We start from the raw sequence: 24,172 nt of genomic DNA, 5'->3' as shown, positions 1-24,172 counted from the left end.
CGATGAATCATTTTTTAACTGAATGAAGCACAGTGTTTGACTGCTAGATCTGATGTACCAAATGATACAGTCTGATTGATTTAAGCTGGTTATCACTGAACAACAACTTTTTGTAGGGTCTCAGTATGTGACATAAAAAAAGCCAAACAAACAAAAAAACAACTTATGACGTGGAAGTTAAATTAAATTAAACTAAATTAACATTAAATAAAAATTGTATTCCAAACAGTTGATGTTATGGGAAGGGGAACAAGTGTAAGAAGTAAAAGTATGCGTGAGGCTCAATAGGTTAGTAGTAACACACTGCTAGAGGGCTCAGCAATACACTGTTGCACACATCACATAGTACATCATCCAAACATGGGGCATCTCTTACATCCAACACTAAATGACTGGTCTCCATTGGTTGCTGACCATAAATGGATAGTTAGGATTTTTTGAAGTGGGTTGTATGGAGCACATATCTGTTTTTAAGGCTGGAATCCAACATAGAAGCTAAGCAATATCCTGCTGTTGATAGAGGTCAGCAACAAAACATCTATCTATCTATCAATCAGTCTATCAATCTATCTATCTGTCTATCTATCTATCTATCTGTCTGTCTGTCTGTCTGTCTATCTATCTATCTATCTATCTATCTATCTATCTATCTATCTATCTATCTATCTATCTATCTATCTATCTATCTATCTATCTATCTATCACTACTTTACTCCAGCTTTGTCGCAGATTGTTAGCTGTTGCTATGGGCACAGGCAGCGCTTAGCAACCGCAACCCTCTGCGCAGGCGCAGTCTTCATGAATGATGCACTGTGGGATAGCAGTATATTGACATAGCAACCGGGCGACAGAGCCACCAAGTTGTTTTTACTCCATATTAGTTTTTTGCCGTCTCATCCGCATTCAAACGTCTTAGCTGTATTTTCGACCGCTGCCATGAATGGTGCAGTGGTGAAAAAGACCCAGGACACGCTGGGAAAAGTGATAAAGAAACCACCTCTGACGGAGAAATTGCTAAGCAAGCCGCCGTTTCGATACCTTCATGATATCTTCAGTGAGGTGAGGCTGCTATGCTAACGATATGATAACGTTAGCAAGCTGGCGTTTGCTTTGCTAACTCCACGAACCACCTTTACCTGCATATGTTGACGCACTGTGGACCTATGTAACCTAAAAACATAGAAAAGCTTGCCAGTTAGCTCGCCAATGTACCAATGTTAGCATGAACTATGCTAACCGAGTAAGTTAGCTGACGTTAACTTCTTAGTGTTTCTGCAGCTTTTCTCAAGCCATCAATCTGTCTGACGTTGCACAAATAAGGTTCGCCAAGCACTTCAACCATTGAAGTCGACCAGCAGCCAAATAAAGAGCTGCTAACATTCACTTGCAATTCAATATTAGGTTTTCTAGTGAGTTAATATAGTTGTTAGCTAATAAGCTAGCTAGTCGTGTCTACGGCGTCGCCTTGTTGCTAGGCACGATCTGAGCACACGCAGGGATCAACAAACCAGTTTTATCCACTGCAGCTAAATGGAGTGAGACGATTGTAAGCACTAAGTTGGTTAAATTTGTCTGGTTCTTCGAATCCGTCATGTTGGGATCACGGATGCTGAGCAGCTTATTGCAGCTGGACTGTTCGATAAGTTGAGATAACTAAGTGTTAAGTTGTGCTACGGTTAATCACCGTTCAAAGAGTGTGTTTTTCTAAGCTAATTGCAAAGTGGAGGCACCCACATGTGACCATGTTACAGATACACATGAAGCCTTGAGTACTTTTTGGAAGGGCTGAGAGGCTTAGTGATGTACTCCACAGTCAATTGTGTACTGTCTGTAATGTCTAAGTACTTGGCAGTTTGTATCTGTTCAGAAAGCCACAGCATCTGTTAATCTCTGTTTAGGTACACACTGGGGCCAGCTACTAATCAAGCATTTGTTTTCTTCTACTTGCTGTATAGCATAGAGGTAATGTACCACTTGTAGACTGGAGGAGTTTATAAAGAGGAAAGCTGCCATTCAGAATTATATACTAACAGAAGATGTTGAACATACATACAGTTAGTTAGATTTTTTTGTTACTTTTAAATATAATGTAGATTGTTGACAAAAAGAAGCATCTGCAATCTTGTTCCCAAAGAAGGTTAAAACGAAAACTTGTGTTGTTATTTTATTTGGCAATGGCAACACATCATCACTTGGTCAGCTTTGGTACCTGAACAGTCACCAGATATTGACTGCAAACTTGAAGTTCAAATAATCACCAATTTACAAAGACAAAAAATCTGGGTAGTATATTAGGTGAGTTAACATAGATTAAATATATGTGGTACCAAAATTGTAAGTGCTACATCAAATAAATAATAATAACTGGTTCTGAGCTTTTTAATCGGTTAATACCATTCGTCAATGGAAATATTTCATGGTATAACAAAATTTACTTGGATCTTTATTTTAAGAAATGACTTATTCTCACATACAGCGTCCTTTGTTGTCATTACTAACATATTTTTTTCACAGAACAGAATCCTTTGAAACAAGGTGTCAAGCAGAGTAAAATCTGTTTCACTTTTCTTAACAGATTTGAGATCTCCCACTCTCCACATGTTGAGTAGTCTAATATTTCACTGTGGGTTCATGTATATTTGATTAAAAGCAAGTGTGTCGGCATGTGTGACTCCCTTCATCTGATGAGCTGCTTTAAAGCTGATACTTTCATAAAAGAACCTAATTATGGTTTAGGTAGTAGGAGAGAGCTTAAATTGCATATTATCCAGCAAATTAGCGTGTAACCTTTATTTCTCACCACTTTCAGATCATCAGAACCACAGGGTTTTTGAAAGGCCTTTATGAAGAAAATGAAATGAAGTCAGATAATGTTAAGGTAAGTTGATCACACTCTGTAACCTCTGGCCTGCCGCTGCACAAAACTGATATCACCATCCATCGATTGACAGTGCTCCCCTCATGTTAACGTGTCTCTGTTAATGTAACAGAATATGTATTTATATCCTAAGCAGCAGCCTTATTTTTGTATGAGGTCACGTGTGCGTTACATGGGACAGTCTGAGGGCGTCTGTGTGGGGGTAACTCTACACGCTGTCTGTGTGACTTACTGAGTGAGAGGATCTGGCAGGACATGACAAAGAGGGCCTGCCAAGGTGTCAGAACTCAAGTCTGCTGTTTGAGAGTTGACCCCACATCGATACTGGATAGAAAGATGCTAGGTCATGATAAAGGTTAGACACTAGATGCCTTACAGCAGGCGTGTAACTCTAATTTAATAATGTCAGTATGTGGTTGTTGTATTTATAATTTCCATCTTCTCCAGAAGGTCAGCAAGAATGTGGACAATCCCCCTCCACAACGTTTTTTCCTGTTCTTCAGAAAAACTTAAATGCTGGTGCCAGAGGACCAGAGGGATGCTCCCTCTTCATACAATAAACATATTTAAACAAGTACTTTGTTGACAGACTATTTAGTACTCTTTAAAATGTTATGCATGCATAGCAACATCATGACCAGCTAGATCAAAGATAACACCAAAGTTTCATGTTTGTCGGCTGGGGTTAAATCCCAGAGAATTCAATTCTGTGTCAAATTTCTCTTTCTAAGAAGCTTTAACTAATACTTCACTTTTATCCTGGTTTAGCCGGGTCAACCAGGATAACACTGTGTACTCATTCCTATTAGCTTCAGGTCCTTATGTTACACAGCTGGCAGACTTGTCAGATGCAGCAGGCTGATAGACCAGAAGCACTGATTAGCTGGGTCATTTGTCTGGAACAGGGTCCATCTTATTTACATGCGTACATAAATGCAATCATCAAATCAAAGAAGGGAAGGATACTTTTTTGATCTTCATTTTGTCCTTGTTATAACTTAAGGTTCTCCATTTCCTCTTTCCCGCTGCCTCACAAACCAGAATGTTACTCAGTGGACCTTCCAGATTCAGGATTTGCCCCCGAATTGCTAGATTTTATGTTCAGAAAGCTAACCATTACACCATAAAATCAGATTTTTTAGACTTCTACATTATGTGTAGCAAATTATTTTCAAATTGTACACATTGCAAAGTAAAATGTAATGTGTTTATTTGAATAGCCTGGTCAAGAAAAGAGAGGAATCAGAGTCAACTATGCAAGACTATGCACACGATGTAGAATTTGTCATTTTCTTTCATAACCACATCCCACCCACCCCCCATCCCACATCTCTCCCGTTCCTCATAGCCTCTCTTTTCTCTTCCTAGGATAAGGACTCTAAGATAGTTTTCCTCCAGAAAGCAATAGATGTCGTGATGCTGGTGAGCGGGGAGCCCCTGGCGGCAAAGCCAGCACGCATTGTGGCCGGCCATGAGCCCGAGAAAACCAACGAGCTGCTGCAGGCCATTGCCAAGTGCTGCATCAACAAGGTCTGTGTTCTTTGGAGCTTACACAAACACATACTGAGAAAGGGAAATTGGAAATGCACACACACTTTCTAATTCTCCAATATCTCCAGTTCATTCATTGATCATATTGTCTGTGTTGTTCTGGAGAAACAATACAGTTATGGCAGTACATAAAAAGAATATTCAGTGTGTGTTATTTTTCACATCAAAATATTGCACTCTTGGGGAAATTGTCTTGCTACCTCGGGGAGAAACTTTGAAGGATTTTAATTGAACCCTGGAGATGGAGTGTAAACAGACAGGCTGGTGCCTTAGGGATAGTTGTTCTTTACACAGTATTTTGATTTCATGTCATGTACAATGTATGTATTCCTCTCAGATCTTATGCAACATTTTACTTTTGCTGCTTTGAAGACATCTGGTTACACTTGTGTAAGAGATATTTCCGAGTATTACAAGTTTCAAACCAGATGTCTTCAAAGCAGCAAAAGTAAAAGCTAAGTCAGTCAGACAGGGCAGCTGGTCAGATATGCTACATGCTTGCTCATCAGTCCAATATTAGAAAAAATGCCACCATCCTTGTTAAATGCTCAAACACTAATTATCATTACTCATTGATATTATTGCTTTATTAAACTGAATGATTCTCCTGCACTTGATTTACAGATGTCCAGTGATGATGCAGTGAAACGAGTGCTTGCAGGAGAAAAGGTGGACATAAAGACCAAGGCCAGCACCTCCAGATCCCAGGACAAGGAAAACAGGGAGGGACGTGAACGTCATCTGGATAGAGAGGTCAGAGTCCTCAGACCACGCAAAACATGGACATACACACTGATCCAACCTGCATTTGGTATTGAAGCCTCCCCTCTGGTGTATTTGGCCTTTTTATGATATTGCATATTTTTCTGAATCATGTCGAGTAAAGAAGAGAGCAAGTGAGAGAGAGAGGTGGCGTGTTAATTTTTTTTGACAAATAATGAAGAAGGTTGTTAAAAGGGGAAGGAGACATATGACTATTGTAGAGTCTGCCAGTCACATGTTATCTTACATGCTTCTGCAGATACATTGTCACTAACTTCATAAACATCGTTTTGAGCTGATTTATCTTGTATTCAACCAGAGTTGTAATATTATGGCCTTAGTTGTATCTCCCTGTGTAGTTGTGTCCGTTTTTCTGTCTGTTAGTTGATCTGTTTGTCAGTTTTAGTAACGTTAGCTAACTTAGATATTTAGTTAGCTTAGCCTTAACATTTTGTATTTGCCACCTGAGGTCTTCATTTCATTTTTTAGTTTCTTTCACCTCAGTTTAATGTCTCGTTTATTTTCCTAATTGCATTTGTAGCCTATGTAAGATGAACGCGTGCTATCAACACAGTGAATTACACCATATCCTACTGGCAGAAATAGCACAATACACCGACTGTCTCTCCTACTTGTTCTCTTCATCTCTTGGCCTCAGGCACCGCAGGATGGATAGACATGTTGCAGAGGTCCACAGTCTTTAATGCAGTTTTGGGAGGTTTTAAAACAATGCACTGTCCACTAGCACTGGCCTCTAAGACGTGTAGTTGCTGGAAAGTGCACAACTTTCAGTTAAAAAGTCAAAAAGTCCTGTTAGAAAAGCATCAGTTGCATGAGATGAGGCGAGAGCAGACAATTTTGGTAGACAGTGAACTTCCAAAACTTCCTATTAACTCCATTGCAAACAGTTGACCTCACCAGCATATCTACCTGTCCTGAGATGCACTCCATCCCCGGTGCAGCAGCAGCCAAACGGCACCTGGCCACCATGACAACTGACGGCTGCAGCAGGTGGAGGCGGTAAAGAAGAGAGCGAGAGAGAGAGAGAGTCGGCGTGTTGTGCTAATTCTTTTTTCATTTGTGGCCTAAAAATAGAGTTAATAATTATTATTACGTGCCATATTGTTGTTTTCCAAGATATAGAAGTTTCAGTTTCGTTACTATTCTAAAGAATGTTAACTGTTAGATAAGAGGTAAGACTGGCTCGAGGGGGGCTTTAAATCTAATGTCAACATTTGTGTTAACATTTAGCTAGAGCTGATAAAATACTTAGTTCTCCAGTATGTATCCTTGGCTGCCATTAAATCCTCACCCTCTGTGTTGACACAAACTACTCCAGGAGAAGAAAAAGATTACTGAGCGCAGTGGGAGCCGAGACCAGAAGGACCCAGACCAGCCCAAAGAGCAGGAGAGCAGACGCAGAGATGGGGAGAAGGAGCACCACCGGGACAGGGAGCGCTCTGATAAACACCACCGCAGCGAACAGGAGCAGCACGCCAAAGACAGAGACAAAGACAAGAGCCGCGACCAGGAGCGAGACAAGGACAAAGACAAAGGAAGAGTCAAAGACAGGGACAAGGAGAAAGACAAAGAGAGGGATCGAGAAAGGGAAAAAGACAAGGAGAGAGACAAAGGCAGAGAAAAGACGAGAGATAAGGATTCTCACAGAGACCGGGAAAGAGACAAAGAAAAACGAAGAGACAGAGACAAAGAGCGGGAGAAAGACAGAGAGCGACACAAAGAGGGGGAAGAGAGGAAAAAAAGTGGGGAGAGCAGCAATAGAAAGGTATGCCCATTAACACCACTTAAAGCTTAAATATTAGCAACAAATGCAGTTATTTAAGTTGTGTTTTTTCGGTTTGCGCACAGGTCAGAGTGTCAGAGGAACCAGAGCAGAAACCCAGCCCTGAGCCGAGCAAAACAGCCAAACCTGTGCCAGCGGTAAGCTCTGTCACAAGATATAATGTCTTGCACAGGGACCGTTTGATTTTCTCATCTTTAATATTGGTGTGGCCACGTCCAGCTACAGAAATATAGAGTTGGTCACAGATTTTATGTGCTAGGTTAAACTTGATATGTTTTGCACCTTGTAAAAAAAAAAAAATCTAGTGTATTATCTATTTTGTGTGCTTTTTATTCTTGCAAGGAATCAAAACCAGATGAAGATGAGGTATTGAACCCTGTAGAATCAATCAGTAGCAAATTAGAGCTACAGCATACTGCATTTTAGTCTTAGAATGTAGTGGCTAATGCAATGGGCTTGAGGTGGCAGACTACTTTATTTCGCGCTAATTTGGAGTGCAGTATATAATTATCTCGACAATTTATAAATGTGATTATTTGTTTAGTGCATGATGTAATACTGTGTTCTTTGCCCGTGCAGCCTGCAGAAGCAGTTGAGAACCAGGTATGAACTGATTCACAGTTTCCTCCATTATCAGCTTTGCTTTGTTGCTATTTTAAAGAGGATTCTTACCTCTCCTCATTAAATTCCCATGTTTTTGTATTGTAGTATGATCTTTCTTCTAAAAGTTATTTAAATCAATCCAAATAAATATGCAAGGCAATTAAATAGCTCTGCAATACATTAAGAAACAAATCCCTGCATCCAAAGCTGTTTCTGAATGTTTTTTGCTTTTTTTTCATTTTACAAAATAAAATAAAATAAAATAGAAAACTGTCCCCTCAGTCTCTTGGGCCTTTTCGCTGTCTTTTCGAATGCCTCTGTCCCTTTAAGAGAGTATTCCCCATTTTTTTCTGTTTCGATGCAGCTTTTGTTACCTGTTTGCTACCTAATATAATCCGTTACAGTGCTGTATGTTGAACCTACAACCCCACTTCCTTCTTCTTGCTTTATAACTTTTATTGTCAGTATTTTGCAAGATGCGGTGTCTCTGAATGCATAGTTTAAAGCAGGCATGTCAAACTGGTCCACAGGGGGGCCGGTGTGGCTGCAGGTTTTGTTTCCAACCAAGTAGCAGCACACCAGACTTGACTCATTTAATCAACTGATCTCCGTCTTCAGACAGTTGATTGGTCAAACTGTGTGCTCTTGGTTGGTTGGCACAAAAACCTGCAGCCACACCGGCCCCCCTGTGGACCAGTTTGACATGCCTGGTTTAAAGGATAATTTTTATGTTTATGTTTAGAATTTTTAATGTTTATTTGTGCATCAGAGCACTGTACCAGTGTACCTCACGCTTACCAGAGAAAATAATAAACTATGATGAATGTTAAGCACAATTTAGAAAGATGCATGACAGGGCTTCTTTGTGGTTAGCACTGTTGCCTCACAGCAAGAGGGTCCCTGGTTCAAATCCCGGTTGGGGGCCCTTCTGTGCGGAGTTTGCATGTTCTCCCTGTGTCCGCGTGGGTTCTCTCCGGGGTCTCCGGCTTCCTCCCACAGTCCAAAGACATGCAGCTCAGGTTAATTGATGACTCTAAATTGCTCTTAGGTGTGACTGTGGGTGTGTATGGTTGTTCGTCTATATGTGTCGGCCTTGCGATAGTCTGGCGAACTGTCCAGGGTGTACCCCGCCTTCCGCCCGATGACAGCTGGGATTGGCTCCAGCCCCCCCCGCGACCCTTACGAGGACAAGCGGTTACAGAAAATGACTGACTGACTGTTCTAAAATCGTGTCTCCTTTTTGTCTTTGCTCCTCTCACAGCCTGATAGTCCAGCTAGAATACCTCGGCCTTCATCTGCCAAAGGGCAGAGGCGGAGACCCAAAATTGGAGGTCAGGGTAAGTCTTTGTTCTCCAGCATGCTATTTTAATCACCTACACCAATGAGGCATATCTTACATAGTTAATACAGATGTCTAAAATAAATGCACTTTAATCATTGACAGAAGGGCTTTTTAGTATGTCCAGGATGGTTTTATAGTTGACGGCTTTCTATCTGCACACGTCTAATAGAATCACTGACTAGTTTCCCTTGGTGGGAGGTAGCAGTGACTCATCAGGATTACTGTTGGCAGAAACAAAAGATTCATTGAAATGACATTAAAAAAAAGTTTTCCAAAAACATTTTCCTAAAAATATTACAAAGATACACAGCCCACTTGTTCATTTGTTTTTCATACTTAATACATGTGTGCTACATTGCTCCATAATGATTTTAATAGCTGTATTAGAAGGGAAATAATGCTTGTCGTTTTCTGTTCTCCAACAGATGAATCTGACAGTGAGGGAGGTAAGTGTTCTCCATCTCATCTCTCTTGTTCAGTTGCATGCAAAAATAGAGTATAAAGGTTGTTAGATTCACACAAGAATTTTCCATGGTGAAATTGTGTCAGCATAACAGGAGAGTTGAAGCACTTGATCTAAAATGCATTTAGAGAATTGCAGTGGTAGGTTTCTATAATGGAGAAAGAGTATGGAGCAACTTATGCCTCCGTACTGAAAGCACAAGACATGAAACTACTGATCTTCTGATCTGACTCAAGAACAGCAAATAATTGTCTTCCCAAACATGTCAGATTTTCCCTTTGGGTTGGGAGCGACTCAGCGACACACTCAGCGATTAAGGGCAATGAAATTCATTGTTAAAGTATCTTAGCAAGTCAGTCAAGTTTATTTTTGAAAGGCCAACATCGGTTACAATGACTGTCAAGGCCTTCAAAGGCTTCCAGTGGCAACGATTCCTGACCCTGCCAAAACTCTTCTAGAAGATAAGGAAAATCTTCCAAAAAACCTCAGCGCAGAAGGAATAAAGGTTAAAATCTCAGGAAATGTAAAACAAAAGACATCCCCTCTCCTTTTACAAGCAGGTGAATGCAATTAGATACTGTAGAAGTAATGGGGAAAAGATAAAAGATATTAGCAGAACTAAAGAAAAAGTTTAACATTATAGAAAAATTTAAGTCCAAAAGGATAAAATCTATTTCTGTCTTCGCCTTAAGTCCTAAGTATCCTGGTAATTTTTAAAAGTACATGAAGGAATTTGTCGAATTTTAGAAGGAGCACTTAACAGTCAGCATGGGTTAGAAGTAAATGCAAGGAGGCTCCGGCTGAACGCACATGGCTGGATTTATTTGTGTTACATTGTTTAAAAACTAACGTTGTTAGAGTGGAATCATATAGCTGAAAGGAGGACACCGGTATGTACTTATTATAAAGGTGTGTACTGCTTACTTGTCAGAATCCATCAATGACATGCCTTATCCTTGATAAACTGAGCTAACAACAAGTCATTGCTGTACTTTCACAGACGGAGATGCTCTGTTGGCTCAGAGACCTGCCCCGCTGGAAAATGGAGACACTGCAGGCTCCTCGGCGCCATCTGACATGGCCTCCAGGTCTGTACAGTCAACTCTGAACCTTGACTCATTTTGCAAAACACCAGCTAAACATTACATTTTACTTGCAAAAATCATAAACAGTAAACAAATAAAAAGTTATGTGAGAATTATGAGTGTATCAAGAATGTTATTGCACTGCTTTATTTATTTAAAATCTAGGTAAGTTTTGTTTTTGAAACCTGTGTTTGTTCCCAGGCCCGATTCAAGATCAGCCTCAGCAGATTACACAGTTGAATTTTTGCCTTTTCATTTGAATAATTACAAATGTTCTGTTCCATGTTTGTTGTTCCAATCAACAATTATCATCCTGCGATCTGGATGCTGTCACAAAGTAGACATTTGGCAAATCACAGAGAGATGTTAACAGAGGATTTGGCATGTAAAAGATGTCAAGGAAACAAAAACTTGGCTTGTGAAACAAAATAATAATTACTTGTATGAATGCAAGTATTTTAGCTCCAAAATGGTAAGTTCAGCAGCTTACTTCAGTACTGTGTGTGTTCCTTTCAATCTAGCAGCAACAGGCGAATACCACGGCCCAGCAGTGCTCGCCCAGCACCTCCCAGAGTCAAGAAACAAGAAAGTTATTCTGACATGACCCCAGCTGAGAGGTGACCTCACCACATATTCAGTGTCATTGATGTGATTTATAGTGGCCTGAGAGAATCCTCCTCCTTCTCTATGTGTATAAATTTTGGTAGCCAAAAATGCTTGGGGCAGGGACATCACTTAGGCAGAGCAGAGCGTGTTTTTGTTTGTGCTATGCAGACAATGTCTTTGCAACGTGTGGTTGATGCCACCTTCATTGTGTGTGCATTGAGTTTTAACTAATGATTATGCATTTAGTTGTGCAGGTTTTGGAAACCTATTCTACATTTATTGGAAATGTTAAAATACAACGTTGCTCTGCTGCATTGCATGTCCTCCGGTACAATGAGGAATTTTATTTTTATTATTTTTAAACAGCTTGTACTAATTTTTACTGAGTTCTATGCAATTTTCACCTGTTGGAAGACAGCAGAGCTGCGCATGGAGAAAAAAAATAGACCATCTGCATAAAATTAACATTGAGCAGCGTGGTGTCCACGGGGTCAAGCGTGACTTCCATGGTTAGTGTAGCAGCTTCAATTGATTAAAATGAATGCGCTCTGGTGCGGGCATGCTCCTGCAGATGTGTGGCGCAGCAGCTGTGCCCCGTGTGTTGTGGCTGTTAGTGTGCACACAAGTCTCATCCCTGCCAGTGGGAAAAAATCACTACTTACAATAGTCAATAAAATGCAAGTAAACAAAGTAAATGAAGATAGTGTCTGTAGCTGTGTAATTATTAAGTCTGTGGAACAAGTCAGACCAGTCAACAGTTGCATTAGATAAAAGTGTGATGGCATGTGTCGCACCTTATAAGTTATCTAATTTTTCAGTCAGAAATGAGTCAAGCTCTTTGTCCGTCTTCCAGGCTGTCCAGTGCCAAGCCCTCAGCTCCAGTCATCATGGATGGAAAGAGACTATCTGAGGACGAGGAGGATGAAGATGAGCAATTTCTCGTGGAGGAGGCGGTCCCTCCCCCCTCAGATGCTCCTGAGATGGAGGTAGTAAGTGACTTTAACAATGAGGTGTTCAAATGGAAAAACACTGCATAGTTAAGTACTGTTTTTTTTTTTTAATCACAGGTGCCGTCACAAGATCTCAACAACGAAGACAAACATGGTACATAGACACATTTGTTGTGTTTTTTTCTCTCTCAATAGATCTTCCTTATTTCTCATTTTGGAAGGAGAAATAATGCTCCTGATTTTCTTCATGTTTAATTAGAAGAATACATTACCCTCAAATTACCATTTTTATATCAATGAATCACCCACGTTCGATTGAATTTGGGAAAATGATTTTTCTTGCACGCCTCCAGTGAGCAAAGAATAAAAAATTGGAGAAGTCTCAATAAATGGCAGTTGTAATTGTAAATCTATATCAAAACAACTGATGGAAAACTCTGACACTATTTGTTTAGTATAATCCAAGTCTCATTTATTCATTTATGTGCTCAGTACCTCCCAGACAGGGAACTGAACTGAAAGTGCAACTACGCTCTCTTAAAAGCCAAAATCCATCGACAAAAACACTAATTTTACCTTTCTGAACACAGGAGTTGCTGGTCTACTACTGTCTTGATCATTTAGTTTATTGTGTTAGGGGTGTTTTAAAGGGTTAGTTTGGATTCAACAAATTCACACAATAACACAAACTAACAAGCAGCGGTAGACCTGCAGCTCCCATGTTGACAGAGGTCAAATTACTGTTTTTGTCAATGGAGTCTAGTTTTGAAAAGACTGTAGATAAGTTAACTTTTTGTTCAGTTCCCTGTCGAAAAGGGCTGTCTGTTTGGAAAGTATCGAGCATATGACTGGATGAATAAAAATTGGGTTATGCTGCAGGAGTTGTGTGAATTTGTAAACAAATGTTTTGATATAGTTTTAAATGCAGCCCCCTATGACTTCAATTCATCTAGACTTTTCTTTATTTTTGGATTCTTCATTCTCCATGGAGGCATGCAAAAAAACCCCAAAGTTCTCTTTACGAATTCATTGTAACAAGGGGTGAATAACTGATGTACAAATGGTCATTTGTGGAGTTAAGTGTGCCTTTAACATACCTGTTGCCTGCAGGAAGCAGATCTTTTACTACCTCATTGTTTCTCTCATTATAGGTGGCCTTGTGAAAAAGATCCTTGAGACCAAGAAAGACTATGAATTGTCCCCATCCTCCCCCAAATCTAAAGAACAGGTATGTACACTAATAGTGGTAGTTCTTTTATTTCTCCACTAGAGTGCAGCAACAGCCTAGTATTTGTCTGTCTGCTTGTACTCGTCAGAGCTCATGTTAAACCTCTCCATCAGTTTGGCCATTCTTCCTGGAAGGTTTGCTCTCCGGGGCAAATTTCTCAACTGCAGTGAAAGGCCCAGTGCAACACTGGTTATTATCAAAAGAAAGATATAAACAAATGGAGTGGAGAGGTGTAATTGCACCGCCTTGTAACCACAAAAATGTTCCCCTTCAGTGAGGCTGAGGGGCTAATAACCAGAGGTTCTGCCTCTAACAGACCACACACAATTGATACACACATCAAGATGTCTGGAGAAAATTGAGCTTGTTTTCTGGGGTTGCTCAATATCTTAGGTATGCTTATTTTATTTTGATTACAGACTTTTCTGTTCTGTTTGAGGTTATCTGCCATCATAGGGACTATCTTGTAGAGCAATCTTGTTCTGATTGTTCACACAGTGTTATTCCAGAAAACAGACAATGCACAACCAGTCTGAGGTTTGTTAACACTGCAGTCTTTTTCTACAAATCTATTAAAACTCCAATGCACTTCTCTTCTTTCTTCTCATCTTCTCTTTGAATTAGACTTTATATAAGACACGATAAACCGGCTTTCTTCAAGGTGACACATTATTGCCGTTACTTATGCATTCCCCCTCTGTCAGCTTTTTTATCAGCCAGAAAGAGAGAGCTGTCTTTCATCATTATTTGGAGTGTGAATCAGTGTGAAGCTTACAGTTTGGTCTGTAGTCCATGGTGTGAGGTGGCGTACACTGTCTGCTTTGGGTGGTCCTCTTCAGTGAAGCATACGCTCCCCTTGCTGACCACCCTGACTCTGATGGATGCACTGTTTTGGACAGTCACTCATGCATAAAGGCCCCCGATCTATCCCCTCCTAACTGCGGCCTCAGACGTCGGCCCTCGTAATTCACACCTGAAGTTGTCTCAGCTTAGTCACCAAGTAAGCTGAAATAACTTGACAGGAGTTTGTAGGGACAGCATTTAACCAACTATGCATGTGTAAGGTGGCGTTTCTACATATCTTTACCCACCTCAAAAAAATGCAAACCAAAAACAGAGGCGAAACATCCGAAATTGCAGTGCTCTTTTTGTAACATGAGCATAGCCTTGTAGAGTTTATCCTAATTTTCTTAATGGAGCCTCCTCAGTTTTCAGGGGTTCCGAACCTCCATTTCGGAGCATCCTGTATGGTCTGCACTGGCAGCTTTTAACAGGTATGTCTGCACATAAGAGCTGTTCAGTCCTCTCCATGATTATTGGCCTTGCCTCGTCAGCTGTATAAAGAACTATAATGACTTCCTTCCTGACATGAAAGGGTGGAGAGGTCAGCTTAATGGGGTCCTTTTTTTTTAGTAATCACGCTAAAACACGCAGGGACAAAAATGTAAATATTCAGCTTCCTCATTCTATGTGGTATGACGGGTTTGAAATTTCAGCCCCTGCTATTCTTAAATGCCAATGTTCATCAAAACGCTGCATCTGAATGAGTCACAAACTCTGATTTAAGATCACGTTTAGCTAAAAAATCTTGGGCCATTTTGTATATTTTATGAAAATCCAGTCTATGTGATATTACCCGCATTGTTATTTATGTTCTTAGTCATTTTTGAATTTAATTTTGCTATTGTTAATGCCAGTGCCGAGCTGCCCCATTGCTGTTCTGATGTAAATAAAGGGAATTCCAAAACAGTCAAATGATTGTATTTTGCCATGTCCCGCCACAGTGTGTGTGACTTAAGAATTTGCTGTATATTTATGGGGATGCCCTTCCTTATGACCCCTCGGCAGTATTGTATATTATTCCAAGATAGTTCTCTTTTTATTTAGACAGAATCTGCCCCTTGCAGCAGCTGCGTTTTCATAAGAATTTTTTGTGTACTCTTTCCCCCCATTTCTTTACCCCCATCAAATTAGCCTTGATGAAGGTTTGTGATGTATAAATAAACCCTGTGGCATACAAATGGATGGCTGTTGAGTGAGAGTCACGGAGGAGAAGGGCCAGAATACTCTCTGCAGAATTGTCAAGAAAATAAATACTCCTCTCTGCAGACCTCTGTGTCTTTATAAACATCCAGCGTTTTTTGTGGAAACACAAGGAAATGGCCCTGTGGCATTCCATTAGTCATATTACTTTTGTAGAGGTCATATTGACTTGTTGGGAGGAATTTGGTCAGGTTTTTGAGGAGTACCTACCTGAAGGCCTAAACTTCGACAGCACTGGCATGATCAGAAGTCGTATCATCCAACCCTTCAAAACAGCTTCTTCTCTCCATGGGAATGTTTAAATGATCAGCCACCTTTTTTAAATACAGTTTCCATTGTCAGTCACTGCAGCAGTCCCGTTGGAAGTTTCGTCTCAGTTCGCCCCGTAGCCCAGGGTCGTGATCTCAGTTGTCTTCCCAAGGGGCTACAGTGACCCTGCAACAACATCCTGTAACGTCAGTGGCCGTAAGCTTTTCTCCTCACCTCACTGACTCCAAGCTATTTTTATGATCTAGCTAGACTTGTGAATGGCCTTCTATGAAAAAAAAATTGGTGAGGAAACCTATAAACAACAGGCAGAGCCAATTCTCATTCTATGCTTCGCTCCCTGGCTCACCTCTCAGGTCTTCTACAGGAACACAGTGTGCTCAAACCATTAGGATGCACATCAGTATCTTCAGATGGTCACCAGTAGCCAATAGGACTGTTTCCAAAAACACTAAAGTTGTTGCATGTGGTCTTAAATCATCCATTTGTCCTTTAACAATTCCTTTTTTATGACTCTGCTTTGGCCGGAGGTATTATGTTTTCGGGTTGTCCGTCCATCCCATTCTCACGAATGAGATGTCTCAGGAGTTCCTGATGAACTTAGGTAGAATTTGTTGATCAAAGGTCAAGGTCACTGTCACAATGTATTTGTCTCATTCTTGTGAACAAGATACAGTATCTCTAGAACACCTCGAGAGAATTTCATCAATTTGGCACAAACGTCCACTTGGACTTAACAATGAGTTGATTAGAATTTAATAGGTCAAAATTCAAGTTTACCATGACCTCACAAGAAATGTTTTTGGCCATAATTTAAAAATTCATATATCATGAAAGGGTAAGGGTTTGTATATATGGTCACTGTCTCATTCTTGTGATATCTTAAGAATTCCTCGAGGGAATTAATTCAAATTTGGCACAAATGTCCACTTGGACTCAAAGATGAACTGATTAGATTTTGGTGGTCAAAGGTTAAGGTCACTGTGACCTTGTACCTGTTTCATTCTCCTAAAAATGGTATCTTAACAAACTCTTGAGAGAATTTATCAAATTCGACACCAGCGTTCACTTAGACTTAACAACGAACTAATAAGAATTTGGTGATCAAAGGGCAAGGCCACTGTGACCTTACAAAAAATGGTTTTGACCATAAGTCAAAAATTCATATCCTAATTATGTCACTTCACACAATTGCCTAATAGGACAAAATAATGAAGTGGTAGCATGTAGAGAGAAAGAGAAATTTGTCCAGATACTGAATTAGTTTTAGTTTAATTGAATTTTAGTTTCTTATTTGTTTGTTGTAAAAAAAAAGACATGGGTTCCCACAGATTTGGAAAATCTGGAAAGGTCATGGAATTTCACAATCACATTTTGCAGGCCTTGGAAAGTCATGGAAAATCATTGAAAGTTTTGAAAAAGTCATGAGATTTTGTTGTGTGAAATGAAAATTTTACAGTGATCTTCCATAGATAATCTTTAATGTAATGTAATAATGGCAAATTTATTTTCTTAAGTGGTTCACATAACTTAGTTCTTATATGCGTTGATGTGTGATGTTTGTTTACAATCACGTATGTTTATTCATTTTCTCCCTGTGTATTGTCTCTCCCATGTGTGCCAGCTAATTGAAATTACGGTTATGGGCATTTGGGACAAGAAAAATAATATTATGGGTTTTTGAAAAGTCATGGAAAAGTCTCGAAATTTTGTCGATGAAAATGTTTGGAAACCCTGGAAAGAGGTGTTCAAATGATTTCCTAGAGACGACTTTAGCAGCTTACAGTGCCACAACATACTGTACCCATTATCAACTGAGTTTAAACTGACTGAACTTGATTGTGGGTAAACCGGCTCTTATGAAAGGGTTTGCACATTTTTCTCTCATCATCCTGTTTTGACCAAAGTGAAGCAGATTAATGAATGACGAAGCTCCTCTGCTTATGATGGAAGCCAATCTCTTGTTGTCAACCAGCTTCTAAATGATTGCTTTCCTAGTTAATGATACCCTGGAGGTTGCTCCACTGCTGACAGGTTCTACCCATGCACGCAGTTTTTCTTGTCAAAGGAGACTGAAGAATGTCTTCCTCTTGCCTCAGAAAATCCCTATAAGCACTCCATAAATCACATATTTGCACGCATTGGCTAATTAGGCTGATATGGCTAAAGGCTGAAATGCACGTGATGTAAATTTCACATTGCAGTGTTATGCTAAGGCTATAGTAATTTAATTCTGCTGGCACTGTTTTGATGGAGACTTAAGTCGAGAGTTTACAGTTAAAATGAAAGATTTCAACTCCATCCAACAATGTAATGCTAATTTAAAAGACAATTTCCACAAGGTAGAGATGTCTCAGTCTAAGAGACTGCACTATTTAAAACACTTCAGAGCCAACTACCTCCCCTTAGTCCACCTGCCCTTTCTAACGCCATCCAGAGACTGTGTCTTCTCCATTGCCTGAGGCTTTCATCACCATCTGAGATAATGGGAAAACCTTCCCTGTCTCCACCCCTTCCTTCTCTCTCACCTCCTACTCCTCTGCGGTCACCACATCTAAATATTGTTCTGTGATCTGGGTGAGAAAAAGGAAAACTAGGAGCACACAGGTCTCGTAGACCCCGACATAGACCTCCATAAAGCTGTGATTTATATCCACCTGGACAGAGTGCACACGAACCAGGGGTCATGTTTTCACGCCAAGTTTTTTATTTTCCAACAGAGAAAGAGAAGGGGGTTGGGGAGGGGGGCGAAGTAGCAAGGGGGCGGCAAATAGAACGAAGCCATGGGTCCTGTCTGGGCCGCGCAGACCAAACCGCAGCCAGGCAGGCCGAATGAGCCGTAGAGTGTTTGTCTAGCTGCATGGTTCACAGCGCCCAGTGGAAAGCCACCCACCTTGTCAGGGGACTGCTGGGCCGAGGCGTTTCAACCCTCACACTCTCGAGCCACCACAAATAGGTAACAAAGAGTGAGGTTGTCAGAAATTTGTACGTGCTTCCTGTAAAGACATGATGGCAAACAGTGACGTTTGATGTCATTCCTGCAGTGTGGTCTTGTCTAGTCAAGCTGCCTTTTCAGATTGTAATTACTGAGCTGTTTGGTTTGTTTTAAGAGGCGGCTTGATAAGGCAAACGCTACGTGTGCCGGCTATGCCAAGCAATATGTGACAGATTGTGTGTTTTGAAGAGGAAGCTGTCATTTAGTTTACACACTATCGCAAATACGTCTGCTGCCTCATGAAGGCAGGTGCTCCCATCTGTGAAGCCAAATAATATAAGTTGGGCCAAGAGTTGAACTTGAAAGGAGGCATAAGTGTAGTAGTTGTTACTCAATACTGTAGTAAAATAACCCCACTGCCACAGCCTGTTACTAAAATAAACACGACTTAAAGACCCAGAGTGCCGAGGGGCTGTGTGTCCACTGTATGCTTGGTGTGTGTGTGTGTGTGTGTGTGTGTGTGTGTGTGGCTTTAGGATTGCAATACTGAGTGCTTTAGCCTCACACACACACACACACACACACACACACACACACACACCCACACACACACACACACACACACACACACTCCGAGGCCTTGCGAAGCCCAGCTGAGCAAACATCCTTGGATTTGCTCCCTGCCAAGGGAGGTCCTTCCCTGATACCTTCCCCTCCTCTTCGCCATCGAGGGACTGAGTGTAATTTGGATATGGTGAACCCCCTCCCCTCAACCACACACCATACACTGGAAGCCTTCATCAACCAGTCCCCCAACTTTGGCCAACACAATTCAGCCGCACGTTTGATCTTTATATATACAGCTAGGTTGGTAGAAATCCTGCCTAACATTTTTAGCCTTGAAATCCTAAACCACTAAATGCAGCCTTGCTCTGGTTCTGGGCATTTGAGACTTTGTTGGCAAAGGTGGAATTCCTAAAGAGGGTTTATTATGTTTTGGTCTAGGGACACACTATGTACACACAGCTTTAAGTTTAAATTATGCAGATGAAATGAAAAAAATATTTTGATGTAGATAAACCTGATTATGAAATTTAATTATTCCTTCCTCAAATACCGACATGTACGCTCCTCGAATTTTATGTGATGTTCATATTCTTTGCAATTTGACTCAGTCGTTATATTCACTACCTCCACTTACAGAATATAGTGTCTGAAGCAGCACGTAAGAAAGAGCGGGACCTCGTGACACGGGAGATAGAGCGGCTCCGCTCGTCCATCCAGACGGTGTGCCGCAGCACCCTGCCTTTGGGTAAGATCATGGACTACATACAGGAGGACATGGACGCCATGCAGGCTGAACTGCACACCTGGCGGCGGGAGAACAAAGAGCACGCACAGGCATTGCTGCAGGAGCAGAGGTGAGGTCTGCACATCTGCAACACACATAAAATTTTATTTGCATTGTAGAAATACAGATCACTGTCTCATGCAAGGTGCTGTCTCTCTGTTTCATTTATTGAATCCAGTACTTGGTATTCATTGCTTGCTTACATCTGTACCACTCTTGTGAGCAGGCTATCTCAATAAGAACGCCATGACAGAAAATCTTCAAATTTGGCACAAACATCCAGTTGGACTCGAGTATGAATTGTATAGATTTTGGTTGTGAAAGGTCTTTGTCATTGTCACCCGGTTTGTCCCATTCTTCTAATTGTGATGTCTCAAGAACACCATGAGGAAATCTCTAAATTTGGCACAAGCGTCCACTTGGACTCAAAGATGAAATTATTTGATTTTGGTGGTCAAAAGTCAAGGTGAATGTAACTTTGTGTCCATGTCATTCTTATGAGGGATATCTCAAAAGGCCTTGAGGGAATCTCCTCAACTTCTATCAGGTACAATATCTATCAGTATGGAGCACTTTTTGTTAAAGTGGCACAGGTCATTCTGTCAGGTACAGATATCTATCAGAGTAGAGTACTTCTGTACGAATGCAGTAAAATGTGTATTGGGTCATTCTGTCAGGTACAAATATTTATCAAAATGCACTACTACCTGTATGAAGGTGGTAGTGCAGAAGTGGTGACATTTGGTCAGATACTGAACTGGTGACACTTACTTTAAAACCTTGCTGATTAAATGAAGCGTCTGTGCTGTGCGGTCAAAGATGTGTTTAAAGCATCCAGGTTTCAGAATATTTATCATGTATGCAGCAGTGTCCATATTTGTAGGACTGTCAACTATCATGGCAATAAATGATCTGGTGAGACATGGATGTTAACTGCAACTTGATTGGCCTACAGAGGCATACAACTCCTCTTGAAACCCCTCTTGACAGTGATAAGCAACTCTGAGCAACGTCTCTCATTATTATATTTGCTGGTCACTATGGACAATACCTCAACCTGTTTGTATATTATGGCATGCTATCAATTAATCATCCCTTGTGTGTTTTCGTATGTGTGTGTGCATGTGTGTGTGAATGCTTGTATATGCTGTAGAGCGACAGACAGGGCGGTGGAGCCTCTCAAGTCAGAACTAGCAGAGCTGGAGCAGCTGATCAAGGACCAGCAGGACAAGATTTGCGCTGTAAAGTCCAACATACTGAAGAATGAAGAGAAGATCCAGAAGATGGTGACTGGAATCAATTTCTCCTCTAGAACCTGAAGTGAGAAACAAAGTCTACAGAGAAAAAAAACGTTCCTGGAAATGCACTGAAGATTTAGGGATGAACAATGTCTCCTTCAGAATAATGGTAAGACCATTTTTTTCTGGAGATGATGAGGAATGGGACCAAACACTGCACTTTTAGGGATTTTGTCAGACAAGGAGATAGACCCAAACATATCAGACACCATCAGTCATGCATTGCTATATAAAAGCTACATTTGATGGCCTGAAGGTCTGACTAAGATCTGCTGTGACTGACGGATAAATAAATGAATAAATATCTTCCTGCTCTGCACAGTAACCTTACCCCATCGTTTAGCCCTTTTCTGTAATGGTGCCTTTGTGGAATGAGCCAGTGCACAGGTGACAGGACTAGATAGTTATTTCTAATGCTGGATGAGTTCATCAGAAGCTGTAAATATTTCAAACTTAATTTGTTGCCATTGCCTCACGTCTTATTTTAACTAGCTGTGAGGACTTTGGACTGAGGCACTGCTGCACACAGAACGTGCAGTTTGATTGGCACAATAAGCAGGATTGTTATAAATATTTGCACTGCTGTACTGCTATTGGAAAAACTACACAACAGTGATTCAATATTCTCTGTCACATTAAACTGGCTGATCACAGGGTGAAAATTAGGTTTTGCATGCAGAAATGATATGGGGAGTCCTATGTTACATGATTGTAGTGTTCTGGTTGAATTTGTCCTGGGACCTTTTATACATGTCATACTCATCTTTTCTTTGTCTTCTAAACCGTTAAGCTACGCTCCCTAAAAACTAGATCTATATGTTTTCACAGCTGCACACTCCCTACGCTCTGTTTCTACCATAGGATTTACCAAATTGTTCCTTTGTTTGGAGGATGCAGAAAAATTTGGTCAGATGGCAACTTCTTGTATGAACTTTTAAATCTTTATAAATTTAAAAAACAAAGCTGTAATTTTTTTGCTAGCTTCTTTTGTGACATAAAGAAATGTGCTTTACAGATATAGCATGAAAATATGAAGCAATACTAGGATGGATGGTAGAGATGTGAGACTGAAAGTAACTACTGTCCCAGTTTTCCGTAAAACTTTCCAATAATGTCATCCGCGTTTGAATGAAATACAAATAATAATATAATAATAATACAAAACAAGAGCAGACTGGTCAGACATGTTACTTTGCATAGTGGCCCATCTCACTCTGAATGGAAATGCAGTTATCATACTTAGGTAACAGTACCAATCTGATTTTACATTGTTGTTATTACTTGTAAATGTGCAGTTGCTACCTCTGTTAGTTTTACTGCCAGTGTTTACAGGAAATTATTTAAAAAACAAACACTTGCTAGGACATTCTGGTTGGATTGATGAATGTAATCCATATTTTCAATAATGTGTTTTATAATGCCCAGTTGTACAAAACTAGTTTATTTTTTTTCCTTACACACTATAGCTAGACTCTCTTTTTTCACAACCTCCAAAATATCATTTTTTTTTCTTTACCCAAACACAAGTCCGCACTTCCACTGCCTGATCAGGTTACCGATTGGGATAAGTGGCACTAGGGGTGGGAATCACCAGAGGCCCCGCGATATGATATTATCACAATACTATCAAGTCAAGATACAATATAACTTATTTTAAATGTCTTGTGATGTGTGTGTATGCATGAGTATTCTGACAACATATATTGCGATATGTTGCAATATAATACCCTGTTTCAACTGCAAACAAAGGAAAACTTCAACAAGTTTCAGTCTTTCCATCCCACTTCAATATTTCTTTTTCGCAGCAAAATATATCTAGTGGACTGAAAAAGCTATTTATATTATTCTAATAGGCTACCAACAATTTAATTTATAAAATTATCATTTACATAATAAAAAAATTATACCTTAGCATCTGCTAATCAATATAATATCGCCATGCAAAAATATTGTGATGCCATGCTGTATCAATTTTTAACTCCCAGCCCAAGTGCTAAGCTAAAAACTGTTAATCTAGTAGTAGAGATGGTCTCCCGGGCCAGTGGACCGATATTTATATTGATATTTAGAGTTTCTAACTGGCAAATTTTGTTTGTTTAGACCATTTACAGGCATTAAGTGCTACAGAAAAAAAAAATCAAAATTATGCGGCTATATCTTAAAAAAAAAAAAAAAAAGGGGCCCACGGGTTTTAATTGTTAAAATGTACTCTCATTTTGAATTTTACTCCATTTTCATATCAGTATTATATTTAGTCTATCAAATATACTGTAACCTAATGAGAAATCACATTTTAAAAAATTTGCACCAACAAAACATTTCAAAAACAGAGAACCTGCATATTCATATGTCTGATATGTCTTATACGAATGGACAGTGCACACTGTAAACTACTTGTATCATATCCTCTGTTTCTCTTTAAACTGTACATTATGTATATGTGGAGATTGTATTATAGTTCAAATAATTATATACTTTTGTAGTGGAGTGAAATAAATGGTGACATTGCAATATATGTTAGTTTCCTCTTCATGTTTTTAAAGAGTCAGTGGAGAGTAGTGAGTGATGCTGAGAGGATTTTACAGACTCAGAGTCAACTTGGCCTTATAATGGAAACTTAATGAGAGGTCTGGATTGCGGGAGTAACATTATGAGCGAAATGATAAATGAGCCTGGTCTGTGATTTTGACAAGTTCAGGCGAAGTCCTTGTGGCGTCTGGCACTGCCGAGTCACACTCAACCGGCCCCCGTTTCTTTTGAAGCTCAGTCCGACATGACAGAAGTGAAACGTTTCGCTGTATTTTTGAGCCCCCTCAAGTAACATTAGCAGCAACTACTTTTCTCTGGCAAGCCAAGAAACAGCTGCAAAACACACAAAGCTATTAGGGCAAGATTTGGATCGAGCATTTGTGAACGCAAGCTGGAGATTTATCTGAAGGCCCCTGGACAAAAGACGCAGGCCCCAAGTCTCAACAGGTGGATTAGAGTAAGACTACAGCATAAGAC

General features: G+C 40.2%; 1 protein-coding gene across 3 annotated transcripts; it reads left to right on the top strand.

Moving 5' to 3' along the window:
* Nucleotides 1–826: 826 nt before the first annotated feature.
* traf3ip1 (TNF receptor-associated factor 3 interacting protein 1) lies at nucleotides 827–23,293 on the top strand. Of its 3 annotated transcripts, none has more exons than XM_042494496.1 (16): nucleotides 827–1,059; nucleotides 2,810–2,878; nucleotides 4,247–4,408; nucleotides 5,054–5,182; nucleotides 6,531–6,977; nucleotides 7,061–7,132; nucleotides 7,575–7,598; nucleotides 8,860–8,929; nucleotides 9,366–9,386; nucleotides 10,404–10,491; nucleotides 11,010–11,105; nucleotides 11,948–12,080; nucleotides 12,162–12,198; nucleotides 13,196–13,272; nucleotides 19,721–19,938; nucleotides 21,022–23,293. In XM_042494496.1, exons 1-16 carry the CDS (start codon nucleotides 937–939, stop codon nucleotides 21,185–21,187), a joined length of 1,932 nt encoding a protein of 643 aa, XP_042350430.1. In that variant the 5' UTR covers nucleotides 827–936; the 3' UTR covers nucleotides 21,188–23,293. The 3 variants fall into 3 exon arrangements, with proteins under 3 accessions (XP_042350430.1, XP_042350429.1, XP_042350428.1); XM_042494495.1 differs by having other exon boundaries at nucleotides 8,860–8,935; nucleotides 11,013–11,105; XM_042494494.1 differs by having other exon boundaries at nucleotides 8,860–8,935.
* Nucleotides 23,294–24,172: the final 879 nt, after the last annotated feature.

The sequence above is a fragment of the Plectropomus leopardus genome, chromosome 10, assembly GCF_008729295.1.
Source record: "Plectropomus leopardus isolate mb chromosome 10, YSFRI_Pleo_2.0, whole genome shotgun sequence".
NCBI classification, from domain to species: domain Eukaryota; kingdom Metazoa; phylum Chordata; class Actinopteri; order Perciformes; family Serranidae; genus Plectropomus; species Plectropomus leopardus.
Note: the sequence above shows the minus strand (reverse complement) of the source record. Positions and strands in the feature narration are given on the sequence as shown.

Excerpts from the sequence above, each read along its gene's own strand:
- traf3ip1 (XM_042494494.1), top strand. The coding sequence starts at position 937 with ATGAATGGTGCAGTGGTGAAAAAGACCCAGGACACGCTGGGAAAAGTG. Across the intron at positions 6,978-7,060 it reads GGGAGAGCAGCAATAGAAAG|GTCAGAGTGTCAGAGGAACC; the intron begins GTATGCCCATTA and ends GTTTGCGCACAG. Across the intron at positions 13,273-19,720 it reads CCCCCAAATCTAAAGAACAG|AATATAGTGTCTGAAGCAGC; the intron begins GTATGTACACTA and ends CTCCACTTACAG.